Below are 14,390 nucleotides of genomic sequence, written 5' to 3' on the forward strand. Positions count from 1 at the left end.
TACCAGTTGCTTAAGATATTTATCGTTAATCACTGAGGCAAGAAAGCTGTAGAACATTAGCTTCTATTTGTTGTGGAGCAGGAAGTGCCACTGTGATGAGGGCTTTCTGCTCGTAGAGTGGGCCAACAAGAAGTCACATCACCTTTGGGACCAGGGTATTTGGAAATTTACCCATTATTCACCCATTTATCAAACATTCCCCATGTGCCAGGTAGCCTTCAGACGCTGTGTGAAGTAGTGGTTGAAGTCCATGTCTGCATGACTTCATTCCCTTCTCCACAACCCTGTTTCTAGACCTAGTTTCCAATATCAGCTTTAAAACAGACCAGCAAAGTCAATTTGGGCAAGTCATATAACCTCTCTGAACTTCGGACACCTACTTTGCCATAATGCTATGTAGGTCAAATAATAGCTGGCCTACTAAAAAGTAGATTTTCAGTAAATATAAATTTTAGCCTTCCTCTTGGCCAGAACTACCTATTTTAGAACTCAGTTCTGTCTTTTCTCTGTATTTATTTATTTTTTGTTTAAACTTTACTAGTAACAGATTAAAAAGAAAGAAGGGAGGTCCTTTCATATTCTATGGCATTATAAATTCCCCGAAAGGTGGAAACTCTTGATTTTTATGCCCTTTTCTCCTTTAATCCTATCACTATGGAGTGATTTAGTTTTAGTATATTCTTAAAAAAAAACACAAAATCATTTAAAAGTAATAGATATTTATTATTGCCTATAAGCTCTGCTTCCCATATTGAACTATCCTTGAGTTGTTTTTAATAGGATCCTGTTGTCATCTTTTTAATACTTTGCATTCTGAATTTGTGAGAACAGGTACAAGGTGAGAGTATCTTAAGAACTTGCTTCCCAGATGCTACCTGAATTGAATGCTAAAAGCAGATTTTCAGGTCCCACTCCTGGCAGACCAAGTCAGAATCTTCGCAAGAGAAACCTAGAAGTCTGTGGTTTTAATATGTAGCACTGGTGTTGCTTAGGATATGGCCAGTCTGGGCTACGCTGTGCTAGGACCTAGTTCTTGGTGGGTGTGAATGTGATACAGGCATCACATTTGTACTGCAGATAATTGTGTTGGGTTTACCTCTGAATGTGAAGGATGGAGGCAAAGCAAAGATACTTGGTAATTCCTGCTTCTAGCCTAAGTAGTGGAGCATTTTTTAAAATTTTTACCTAAGAATATGCTTATTGATTTTAATAAGGAAGGGGGAGAGAGAGAGGGAGGGAGAGAGAGAGGAAAGAAAGAAAAGAGAAAAGAAAACATCAACTAGTTGCCTCTCATATGTGCCCCAACCAGGAACTGAGCCCAAAACCTAGGTAAGTGCCCTGACTGGAAATTGAACCCTCAGTCTTTTGGTGTATGGGGACAATGCTCAAACCAGCTGAGCCACCCAGCCAGGGCCTAAGTTATAGAGCATTTTAAAATCTGAATACATACACTCCTGGAAACCACATTGACGTTATTCCATTTTTACATTATCAGACTTCATTACCATTTGCCTGGAAATCTGACTTTTCTGATATGGTCATCCCCCTCATCCATGGTTTCACTTCCCATAGTTTGTTCCCTCTGGGCAACTACAGTCCTGAAATATTAAATGTGAAAATCTAGAAATAAACAACTCATGAATTTTAACTTGCATGCCATTCTGAGTAGTGTGATAAAGGCTCACGCTGTCCCACCAAGGACATAAACCATTCCTTTGCACAGGCTGTGTATGCTGTCCGCCCCTTAGGCGCTTAGTAGCCATCTTGGTTCTCAGATTGGTTATCAGAGAGAGAGACCACATTCACCTAAAGTTTTACCATTCACCATAAGTTTTACGACAGTACATATTGTTAATTTTTCTATTTTTAAAATATATTTTATTGATTATGCTATTATAGTTGTCCCATTACTTCCCCTTCATTCCCCTCCACCCTACACACCCTCTCCCACCCACATTCTCCCCCTTTAGTTCATGTCCATGTGTCATAAGTTCTTTAGTTTCTACATTTCCCATATTATTCTTGCCCTCCCCCTATTTTCAACCTACCATCTATTCTACTTACTCTCTGTACCTTTTCCCCCTCTCTCCTCCTCCCACTCCCCTGTTGCTAACCCTCCATGTGACCTCCATTTCTGTGAGTCTGTTCCTGTTCCTGTTCCTGTTTGCTTAGTTTCTTTTGGTTTTGTTTTAGTTGTGGTTATTAATAATTGTGAGTTTGCTGTCATTTTACTATACATGTTTTTTCTAATCTTCTTTTTCTTAGATAAGTCCCTTTAACATTTCATAAAATAATGGCTTGGTGATGATGAACTCCTTTAACTTGACCTTATCTGAGAAGCACTTTATCTGCCCTTCCATTCTAAATGAAAGCTTTGCTGGATAGGGCAATCTTGGATATAGGTCCTTGCCTTTCATGACTTGGAGTACTTCCTTCCAGCCCCTTCTTTCCTGCAAGGTCTCTTTTGAGAAATCAGCTGACAGTCTGATGGGAACTCCTTTGTAGGTTACTATCCCCTTATCTCTTGCTGCTTCTAGGATTCTCTCCTTCATTTTATCTTGGCTAATGTAATTATGATGTGCTTTGGTGTGTTCCTTCTTGGGTCCAACTTCTTTGGGACTTTCTGAGCTTCCTGGACTTCCTGGAAGTCTACTTCCTTTGCCAGAATGGGCAAGTTCTCCTTTATTATTTGTTCAAATAAGTTTTCCACTTGTTGCTCTTCCTCTTCTCCTTCTGGTATCCCTATAATTCAGATGTTGGAATGTTTAAAGATATCCTGGAGATTCCTAGGCTTCTCCTCATTTTTTTGAATTCTTATTTCTCCATTCTTTTCTGTTTGTTTCTTTCTTCCTTCTGATCCACTCTACTTTTTTGAGTTCCAGTTTCCTTCCCATCACTATTGGTTCCTTGTGCATTTTCCTTAATTTCTGCTACCGTAGCCTGCATTTGTTCATCTAATTTACAGCCAAAATCAACGAATTCTGTGAGCATCTTGATCACCAGTGTTTTGAACTGTGCATCTGATAGGCTGGCTATCTCAGTCGCTTAAAAGTATTGGTTGTAGGGCTTTCATTCTGTTTGAGCCATCTCCCCCACCCCGCCTTTGGTCTGGTCAAGCCTGTTACATATGAGGGGCGGAGCCTTAGGTGTTCACCAGGGCAGGGCACCCCAGTTGCTGGGTTGTGACATTGTATGTGGGGGTGGGGTCCGAGATGGAACAGTGGTGCTTGCTCTGTCCCCCATCAAACATCAGTCCCTTCCACTGCTTCCCCGAGCAAACTGGGCCCCTCTGATGCCAATTCTTGTGTGGGTGGGCTTGTGCACCCGTGGCACTTTCCAAGGACCTCGTCTGTGAGGCTAGGAGTCTCTCCCTGTGCCTCAAGCCCCACAGGTGTTTTCAATCAGTGTCCCAAGGCTCTATTTCCCAGTGCTGTGATCCTGGGTTGTATGCAGTGCCTTGCTTCACAATTCCCACCTCGTTGGGTCTGCCATTAGCCACCCTTTGGCCGGGGTCTGCCAGCTGCCACTTGCACACTCAGGGCCCACCCACTGTGGTCTTGCGTGCCCCAGTTGCCTTATGTGCCCCCATCCCAACGTTCTCTGTTCTCTGTGCTGTGACACCTGTGGCTGCCCGACTCCACCCCTCCTACTGGTATGGATGAACTGGTCTACTTCAACTTCTTGGTTGTCTAACTTCCATACAGTTCAATTTTCTATCAGTTCTGGTTGTTATTCTGTTTCTAAATTGTTGTTGTCCCTATCTTGGTTGTGTGAGGAGGCACAGTGTGTCTACCTATGTCTCCATCTTTGCCAGAAGTCTAATTGTTCTATTTTATTATTAGTCATTGTTAATCTCTTACTGTGCCTAATTTATAAGTTAAATTTTATCATAGATAAGTATGAATGGGAATAAGGTCTTTAAATGTATCCCCCACAGTTGAAGGGAGACTACCGTATACCTTTTCAGATTGCATCAGAGATTTTTCAGAAGAATTTTATATTTTCATGAGTTTGTAATTCAGCTTGGATAGATAGCCATTACGTGAACTAATTTATGAGTTATAAACACTTGGACATGGTAGACTTTACTATGGATTAAAAAGCAGGAAGACTAGAGACATTTTTTTCAGCTCTAATATTTTTTATTCAAATTACTATTAAAAGAATAAAAAAAACACCAGTTTCTGCTACTGCATATATTTGAGAGCAAGATTTTAAATAATTATTTCAGTTATTTGATAGGAAAAGTATAAGTGCCAATTGATTCCTTATTGATTTCATAGGGAAAGTATTGAGTCCCTCATTGATTACCAATTGGTTTCTTTCTTCAGCACTATTAATTGAACACCTACAATGCGCCAGGCCTCAATAACAAACATCATTTCATTTAATGTAATTTAACCATGGTAACTATACATTTCAAGACAAGAAAATCTAGTTTTAATTCACATTAATAATTTCTCAAAATTCTAACAAAAATGAAAAGCCCTGTAAGGTCACCGGTAATGAGGCCACGAGCCAGGGCTTCGCAGTAGCTGAGCGTCGACAGCCTTTTCCTCACTCCCTCTTGCAGCTTTACCGAACTGGGTCCTTAGTGACCTGTTTGCAAACTTGCAGTCATTTCCCTGTTGTCTTCCAGTTTCCATTTTTTAAAGCAGGAACTAGAGGAAAAAATGTGCTTGAGTTGAACTTTCTTTAAAACACTAAGAGTTTGTCATTTGTGTATATTATTATATTAATACTAGCACCAAAGTAATAATGCATGTGTAAAAACATTCATTATAATTTTCCTCTTTTCCCCTCTCCTAATTATATATAATATATGAATTTACACATAGATATGTAAAAATGTGATTAGTCAATTTTTATATTTTTGTGACTTTTTCATTTAATATGACTTGAAGATTTAAATATTACCACGTACTTCTACTTCATTCTTTTTAATAACTGCACAGTATTTCATAGTATGAATATAACAAAGTTGACTTAACCTCTGTCCTGTTGATGGTCCATTAGATCTTTTTTCCTTTATTTTTTTTAATTCTGTTTTACTCATTATGCTATTAGAGTTGTCCTGATTTTTTCCCCTTTGCTACCCTCCACCCAGCACACCCCACTCCTTCAGGCTGTCCCCCAACATTGTTCATGTCCATGAGTCATGCATATTTGTTCTTTGGCTACTCCATTTCCTACACCGTACTTTCCATCCCCATGCCTATTCTGTGACTACCTATTTGTATGTCTTAATCCACTCACCTCTTCACTCATTCCCCTCTACCTCCCTCCTATCTGGCAACCATTAAAATGTTCTCCATATCCATGATTCTATCTCTGTTCTTCTTGTTTGGTTAGTTTGTTTTTTAGATTCAACTGTTGATAGATACATATTTATTGTCATTTTATTGTTCATAGTTTTGATCTTCTTTTTCTTAAATTAGTTCTTTTAACATTTCATATAATAATGGTTTGATGATGATGAACTCCTTTAGTACTTTTTCTTATCTGGGAAGCTCTTTATCTGTCCTTCAGTTTTAAATGATAGCTTTCTTGAGTAGAACAATCTTTATTGTAAGTCCCTGCTTTTCATAACTTTAAATATTTCTTGTCAAACCCTTCTAGCCTGCAAAGTTTCTTTTGAGAAATCAGCTGACAGTCTTATGGGAATTACGCTGTAGGTAACTAACTTCTTTTCTCTTGCTGTTTTTAAGATTCTCTATCTTTAACCTTTGGCATTTTAATTATGATGTGTCTTGGAGTAAGCCTCTGCATCTGTCTTGTTTGGGATTCTCTGTGTTTCCTGGACTTGCATGTCTGTTTCCTTCACCAAATGAGGGCGTTTTCTTTCCTTATTTTTTCATATAGATTTCCAATTTCTTGCTCTTTCTCTTCTTCTTCTGGCACCCCTATGATATGAATGTTGGACCTTTTGAAGTAGTCCCAGAGGCTACTTATACTGTCCTCACTTTTTTTTTCTTTGATTCATTTTTTTCTTGTTCTTCTAATTGCTTGTTTTGTGCTTCCTTATGTTCCAAATCATTGATTTGATTCTTGGCTTCATCCTCTCTACTGTTGTTTCCCTGTAAATTGTTCTTTATTTCAACTAGTGTATCCTTCGTTTCTGACTAGATCTTGTTTATGTTGTTGAGGTCCTCAATAAGGTCCTTGAGCATCCTTATAACCCGTTTTGAACTCTGTGCCTGATAGATTGCTTATCTCCATTTTGTTTAGCTCTTTTTCTAGAGTTTTGATATGTTCTTTTATTTGGGCCATGTTTCTTTGTCTTCTTATTTTGGCAGTCTCCCTGTATTTGTTTCTATGTATTGGGTAGAGCTGCTTTGACTCCAAGTCTTAGTAGCATGGCCTAATATAGTAGGTGTCCTATAGGGTACAGTGGCACAGCCTCCTATATCACCCAAGCTAGGTACTCAAGTGCACCCTTTGTGTGAGCTGAGTACACCCTCCTGTTGTAGTTGAGCCTTGATTGCTGTTGACAGGTCAATGGGAGGGATTTACCCAGGCCAGTCAGCTGCAAGGACTGGTTGTGACCACTGACCACCACTCTCTGCCTTCTGTGGATAATCAGCTGTGTGGGAATAGGGTAGAAGTCTCTGACATGGTCTGTAGCTGCCCACTGGGTATGTAGACTCTGGGGTTTCCTGGATGGTGCAAGGCAAAGTCAGCCCCAACCTCTGTTTTGCCCAGGGCCACCCTGAGTGAGCTATAAAGCAGTCTGAGATGGCTGCTACTTATGCTGGGTTTGAAGGTTCTAGTTGAAAGCAAGCCGTGAATCCAGGCTGTCTGCTACTACTGCTGGGCCTGGTGCTCACTGAGTCCAAATGTTGCTTGTTTGAGAGGATTTAGGCAATTGTGAAGCATGAACCAAGGCCAGCCATTCATATGGAAAAGCAGTTTGGGTGGGCCCATATTTGGGTGGAGCAGAGTCTCAGGGGATCTCCAGGGTGGAGCAAAGAGTGTTAGCCAGGTTGATGGAGTTCCATATATGACACCAGCTTACAGGCTCTGTGGGGAGAACATTCAGAAAAGGGACAATGGCCTCTACTCACCTTGATGCCAGACACTTTAGTTTTTCCCTATGTGCCACTGGTGCCTTTCAAGCTGCTACTCGCTGCTGGAACTCAGAAGGAGCCAGTCTGAGTAGGTGAGTCTGTGTGTGGGATCTTTAAGAGGAACTGCTTTGGACTCCAGAAGTTTCTTCCACTGACTCAATCCCTGCTTCCTTTTGCAACCAGAAGTTGTGGGAACTTAACTTCCTGGAACTGGAACCCCAGGCTGCGGGTCTGGTGTGGGACTGGGACTCCTCATTCCTGAGATATCCCTCCTGAATTTGTATCCACCACACATGGGTGTGGAACCAGCCCATTCTGCACCAGCACCCCTACTGCTTATCTGGAGGGATGTGGTTTCTTTAATTCTGTAGTTGTCAGACTTCCATTCAACTAGATTTCTGATGGTTCTGAATGATGGTTGTTCTGTTTTTTTAGCTGTAATTTTTATGTCTTTGTGGGAACAGGCAAGCCATGTCTGCTTATGCCGCCATCTTGACTAGATGTCCCTATAAGAGCTTGTGATAGATCTTGAGGTCATATGAATTTCATGGTGACTTTACTAATTGGTTTCACCTCTTTCTCTTGGCTCCTCACATTACCTACTATCCACATCATTTATTTTCTGATTCACACATATTTTCTAGAGTAAAAGAGCCTAACATTCAACTCTCTTAAAGAAGTTACGCTTTTTTTTTCTATTTTTCATTGTATTTATAGGAGTGACATTGGTTAATAAAATTATATAGGTTTCAGGTGCACAATTCTACAACACATCATCCATATATTGTGTGTTCACCACCCCCAGTCAAGCCTCCTTCCACCACCATTTATCCTTCCTAAACCTTCTTCTACCTCCCACTACCTAAGAAATTATGCTACTTTTTCTAAATCAAGATTTAGGTTTGTTTTTTATTTAATTTACATTCTATTGATTTTATTCTCAGGAAAAAAGTTTAAAATATTTTAAGAACACATATAAACAATATAACCTGGTTAAGGGAAGATATCTTTTCTCCATTTCATCATGCAGAGGCCTGGGAACCTGAGTAATTTAAGAAGGCAATGAATGTGTGTGTGATTCTGTTTAATGAATGGTTCATGGACACTCACATGCCTAAAATTTCCACATTGGTGGTTCTTTTGGGTTCAGGCTTATCTATAAAATACCTATTGAAATATACATTGAAGGACAGTAAGTATGCAAATTTTAATAGTGACAGAGGAATTGCTAAAAGCTTTGAAATAAAGTGGTACAACACAGAGGGACCCTTTTTGGGCAAATCCCAAAAGATGTCAGAAGTTGAATGCGAGTAATAAATCTGTGTTTCTCCATTTGCTACTCATCTTCTGCGTCTGAGATATGCACAGTTGTTTTTATTTAGGGTGGCATTCGTGCTTTATCAACAGTCCTGTAGCAAAAGTGTGGCCAGCTGCCTCCACTACAAAAAGTGGCAGTTCTTCCCAACCCTTTGCTATTACAGTTTCCAAGGGATAATATCAGCGCTCTGTATCTTGACTCCTCACAGATAGATGTGCACATACCCACAACACACACACAGGTAAGAGGTGTCCCCCAAAAGATGCCTCATTCCCTTTGGTATGTCCAGACTGATTTTGAGAAAATTTCATACCCACAGGCTACACAGCTTGTTACATGCAGAGTTAGGACCTCTGACTTATTTGAAGGATGTAATTTCATAACAGGGTCTTCTGAAATTGCTTGCACTATGTGGAATCCAAAGTCATTTCCAAAGGAGAACATAATCAAAAGTTTGAGGCAGAAAGTAACGAAAAAAAAATACTTAGCTGATGATGATGTACTGCGCAGAAATTTAAGCAAATTAACAGAACTTTGTCAGTTGCAGCAGGAGTTATGAACTTGAGGAATTTAGACTTCTTAAAATGACCCATATTATGGGAAGGGAAATATATCTGCTCTTTATGGAAGGAAACCTTTAATATTCCACCAGTTTCTGAATAGGTGAAAACTTACCCAAAATATTTTCCTGAGCAAGTCTAATTCCTTCCTGTATTTTCATACTAACCTTTTTTTTTTTTTCACATTCTTTCCACCCTTGTTTTCTTTCACTAGGGATTGAGTATTTAGGTTTGGACAGAGGAGAGAGAAAAGAAGTGGTTAGTAACAAAAAGAACCAAAATTCCAAGTCGACTTTTAATCCGGGTTAAACCCAATTTCTCTCCTAGTTGACAATTAATTTGGTGCTACGATGTCAGATTTCAGTAGTTAATCTGTAAAATGAGAAGATGTCTGATCCAATTGCCTAACCATCCATTTTACCATGTTACACATTTTTATTTACAGTAAGCCATGATCTCAGCCTCGTGTATGTAGTAAAGAAGGCAGGCATCTTCATAGTTCAGGGAAGGCAGCACAGGTGCTGTACGTATCTGAGGTATGAAGAGAGACTTATGTGAGTAGCAAACAATAAAAACAAAAGCACGGCCCTCCCTGAAGTTTGGGAATTTCCCCTTTATTTTGTAGCAGGTAAAACTACCCCAGCTATATAAACCTAAAGACAGTACAGTCTTATTTCCTACCTTCTTCTCAGCTCCAACTCCATTTCTCCTCCCTTGGTGGTAACCAGTGCTAATGTCCTACTGGTTACCTCCAGTAGGAGTATGTTTCTTTTACCTACTTCTCTTTTAAAAATATACAAACGTGCAGATTACATTCCCCCTAAAAAGGATCATACTCTGCACATTCCTCTGCATCTTGCTTCTTGCCTCACTCTACCTGCTTTACACTGCTCAGGCCCTCCCTGCCAGGCCTCTCCTTCCCTCGGATCTCCTCTGATGTCATATCCTCAGAGAGCTGCTTCCTGATCACCTGTTCACCTCTCCTCCCTACCCCCTCAATTTTTCCCCTCAATTTATTATTTTCTTCATGTCTGTTTAGTGACGTGTGTCCCTCCCTACATTAGAATATTATCTCCATGTGAGCAGTGACTTTAGTTCTCTACTCTGTCTGCATTGCCTAGACCAGTGCCTGCACATTGTGGGTCTTAGGTAAATGCTTGGAAAATGAATGAATGTGAATCATCCAATTTCCCAGCTGTGGGGATGTCTAGAGTATGGATGAACCATGGCTTATCTAACCATTTCCTTACTGATGGCCATTCAAGCTCTTCCAAGTTTTAGTCATTGCATGTGCTTATAAGAAAGATGCCAGAAAATGGGATTGCTGGGCCCAAAGACAGGCACATTTTTGTTTTAAATATATGATGCCCAATTACATCATCAAAAGATTACTGCCATTTGCACCCCACCTGCAGTGATGAAACCACCTGTTTTCCCAAAATTTTCTCAGGGCAAGATTTTATCTGTCTTCCATCTTACAAGAGGTTGGTGTGGAGGGAGATCTTCCTTTGTTTTAATTGGTATTCCCATGTAAATTATCAAGTTTGAAGATTTTAATATATGTTTATCATTTTTCAGCCTCTGTGAATTGCCTGTTTATAGCACTTTGTCATTACTCTTGACTTTCAAATTTTCTTATCAACTTGTAGTTGCTGTTGGTATTGATGATATTAATACTTTATTTGCCATAGGTATGTGGCCCATTATCTTTCCCATTCTACCGTTCGTCTTTCAAGCTTACTAATTTTATCAATTTTTTATAGTCAAAACTGCCTTTTAGGTTTTTGGGTTTTCAATTTAGAGTAGAAAAGTTTCTCCTAACCAAGGCTAAAACATATTTTGATTTTCTGTAATATTTTGATGTTTTTAAATAATTAAGTCTCTTGTTCAGCTGGAATCTTTATTATATATGATATAGTGATTTAGCGTTGTTCTTCCAAATTTTCAATTATGTTCAATACCATCTCTTAAACCACAGATTTGAAGTTTAAAGCAGTGGCTTTGATTTAAATATATGGACTTACCTATACACTATGTATATGTCTATGTAATATATGGGTATGTATATATATATATAAATTTGAATCTATTTCTTAATTCTCTATCCTTGTCCCTTGACCTGTGTGTGTGTGTGTGTGTGTGTGTGTGTGTGTGTGTGTGTGTGTGTGTGTATCTGTGTGTCTGTGTATCTTGTAGTTTTTATATCTCTACACATAACTGTTTTATTATGATATTTCTGAGTAAATTGTTAAGTCTTAAAGGATAAATTTTCCCTCACAAGTCTACTTTTCTAGACTACTCTTGACTAGTATCAAATAATTGTTATTGCATATGATTTTTAGAAGTCATTTATTTCCATTGAACCTGTCAAAACTGCATAAAATCTGGCTTTTGAAAGAAGCGTCTGACTGGATGGGATGGGCTATATATAGTAAAGAGAGGCGGTAGTGGGGAGCTGGTTAGGAGGTGGTCTCAGTTATCTGGGCTTTGACCTTGAGATGTGATGTGCAGAGGAAAGCGGATCAGACTGTTAGAGTGGAGGACTGAACAAACCCAGTGCAGGAGTTGGGCCTACGGGGCAGCAGAGGTCCGGGGGTGGCAGGGGGTGGCAGGAAGGAGAGTGGCAGCATGTCCCTGTGCACAGGCGCCAAGTTTACATGGGAGGGCCATTGGTAGAAGACAGAAACTGGTGGTGATGTCACTAATCATTTGGGTCACTTTAAAATATTTAAAGAGGTTTTCCAATAAAGATCTGGAGCTTTTCAGACATACTTAAGTCCTTATTCACTCTCTTGTGGGTCCCTACTTTTTTCTGACTCATTCCTACTTTTGGCAGCTTCTGTAGAGGGAAGATTATGTAAATAATCACCGAATGAGGTGTCCCTTTCTCAAGAGTAGAATTTTTTTCCATATATGGTAAAATGCCAGTTTTTTAAGATCTTGTTCCTCTTCAGTAGAAATATTTTTCTACAAATGCTGTATATGAATAGCTTTATTTTTGCAAAGCTTGATATTATTTCAAAGTCACTGTAGTTTTCTCATAATCTTAAAAAAAACTGTTTAGACTACTGAATATGTCATTTTAACTATCAAAATTACACACCAGTTTGTCTTAAGGTATTGTGGAAATAGGTTTGTTCTCATGGCTCTTCCATTCATTTGTTTTTGCAGAACTTGATAGCCCAGAAGAGTTAGGGAAAAAGCGAATCTGCAGGATCATCACTAAGGATTTCCCGCAGTACTTTGCAGTAGTTTCACGGATTAAGCAGGAAAGCAATCAGATCGGTCCAGAAGGGGGAATTCTGAGCAGCACCACCGTGCCCCTGGTCCAAGCTTCTTTCCCAGAGGGTGCTTTAACCAAAAGAATACGAGTGGGCCTCCAGGTAATGTTCAAAAACAGTTCTTTTCCTGGGTACATGTACGTAGTTTGTTTTTTTCTGTATAAAAATATTACCTGGGTCCCGATGAAAGATCATTTTTTTAAACCATAGGTTATTGGTCTCAGTATGTGGAGAACAGAAGCACCAGAGGCCAAATATGCCGTCAAAGAAATGACCCATATTTGATATAGTTTAGAATATGTCATGTCGTAAAAATTAGCAATAGTGAAACTTGCAAGCTTTCAAATTTTGGTTTAAGTAAATTGTAAATGATAAGTTTTATCTGTCCAAATCAGTTGGAACTTGTTTTGGTTTGAAAGCTAACTGAAAATCTTGACAAGGATGGTCTTTCATGTATTTATCCATTTCATTTAGACTGAATAAGTACTTAACCAGTATTTTTTTTCCTTACTGAATAAGGAAAATAGCCTGAAATAGCTTAATTTGCATTGTTAATTAATACCATATTTAATGTTTTAACTGAAAGTTCATGTTCTTTTTGTGAGGCTTGCCTCTCATGCCCAGAAAGCTGGGTTGTTCAGAGCTGAGCATTCTAAGTCCCAGGAAGGCCTTCGGTAAACACTTAGCTAATGAGACCACCTTACATTCCAGTGGGATGAAGTTCCCTTCAACTCTCTTCCATAGTGAATGTTTTACCAAATAGCAAAGAGACCGAAAGGAAGAAGTTAAGCTTGGTAAACTGGAATTGAAATCTTTTGCAATCACAGCTGCCTTTTTGTTACTTAACTCTGAAAAACCTCAATTTTTACATGGGTGCAAGTTGCCTTTGTAATGTTTTACGGAATGTCCTACATAGGGTTAAAATATATTGAATGTGGTATTTGTTGTCCCTCACCATGCATTAGATTAGGATGCTTCTGTGCCGTGAGATTGGATTCCCGCTCTGTCACACAAGCCCATGCTGTGGGTTACATTGGGGAAATACTCAGGAGGACTGGTTCCTCTTTCAGTGTTAGGTTGCTTGAGGTTTGTTTGGTTTGGTTTGTTTGTTCATTTATTTATTTTTTTTACACCTTCCTGAAATAGAAAGGATGAAGAAAAAAGACATTTATCGGTTGTGTTTTTGTTGTTTTCCTCCTCACTTAAAAAGTCAACTTTCAAAAAAGAAGTCAACTTTCCAATGAGATGAAAAAAAAAGTCCACTTTCATTTATGGTCCTTTTTCTATCTGTAGGCTCAGCCAGTTCCAGATGAAATTGTGAAAAAGATCCTTGGAAACAAAGCAACATTTAGCCCAATTGTCACTGTGGAACCAAGAAGAAGGAAATTCCATAAACCCATCACAATGACCATTCCGGTGCCCCCACCCTCAGGAGAAGGCGTGTCCAATGGATACAAGGGGGACACCACACCGAATCTGCGCCTTCTCTGTAGCATCACAGGTTTGGTTACATTGTTGCTGTACTTGCTATTGACGCCAGCCAGCATTTGCAGTAATGGCTGCATTCACCCTTTTAGTCCAGAAAATTAAGTGATTCATGCAATACAAAGGAGTTGCTTCTGAACTTTCTGGATAGTTCTTGCTTTTTTAAAAATTAAAACATAAAATAATTATATTGCCTTTCTGAAACAATAAATCCTGGCCCTTCAAATTGCACTTATGAAATCCACTTATAAACTGGTTACCCCAATTTTAGCCATTCATTAATATCCAAATGAACAGATAAGTATTTTTTTTAAATCTAATATCTTACAAGGAGATCACTATAAGCCAATAAAAGTATAAACTACCTTTTGTGCATGCCATCATTAATTGAAAGTGTGGAAGTTTCACAGGTTACTGGCAATTCAGGAAGAATGGGATAATGATGCAAATATTACATGGGGCTTCTCTCATAATAGAGTCAAAATATCTGCTGTTGTCCTTGTAGGGGGCACCTCACCTGCTCAGTGGGAAGACATCACAGGAACTACTCCTTTGACGTTTATAAAGGATTGTGTATCTTTTACAACCAATGTTTCAGCCAGGTATGGAAATAATTCCAAAAAGGACTAAGGAATTCGTTGTATTGCCTTTTGGAAAGTAAAAATTGTTGTGTTCAATA

The 14,390-nt window shown here is 39.1% G+C and overlaps 1 protein-coding gene across 13 annotated transcripts in view; it reads left to right on the plus strand.

Annotated features, from left to right (window-relative positions):
• ANK3 (ankyrin 3) overlaps nt 1-14,390 on the plus strand; it is a 332,140-nt gene that overhangs the window by 269,309 nt on the left and 48,441 nt on the right. For all 13 annotated transcript variants that reach the window (XM_045842401.1, XM_045842392.1, XM_045842393.1 and 10 more), the window contains 3 exons: nt 12,117-12,328; nt 13,520-13,727; nt 14,217-14,313. In XM_045842401.1, the coding sequence (XP_045698357.1) occupies nt 12,117-12,328; nt 13,520-13,727; nt 14,217-14,313 (517 nt within the window). The remainder of the gene's footprint in view (nt 1-12,116; nt 12,329-13,519; nt 13,728-14,216; nt 14,314-14,390) is intronic.

Source organism: Phyllostomus hastatus, unplaced genomic scaffold (assembly GCF_019186645.2).
Source record: "Phyllostomus hastatus isolate PE091 unplaced genomic scaffold, TTU_PhHast_1.1 phas_contig_38, whole genome shotgun sequence".
In the NCBI taxonomy this organism is placed as follows: Eukaryota; Metazoa; Chordata; class Mammalia; order Chiroptera; family Phyllostomidae; genus Phyllostomus; species Phyllostomus hastatus.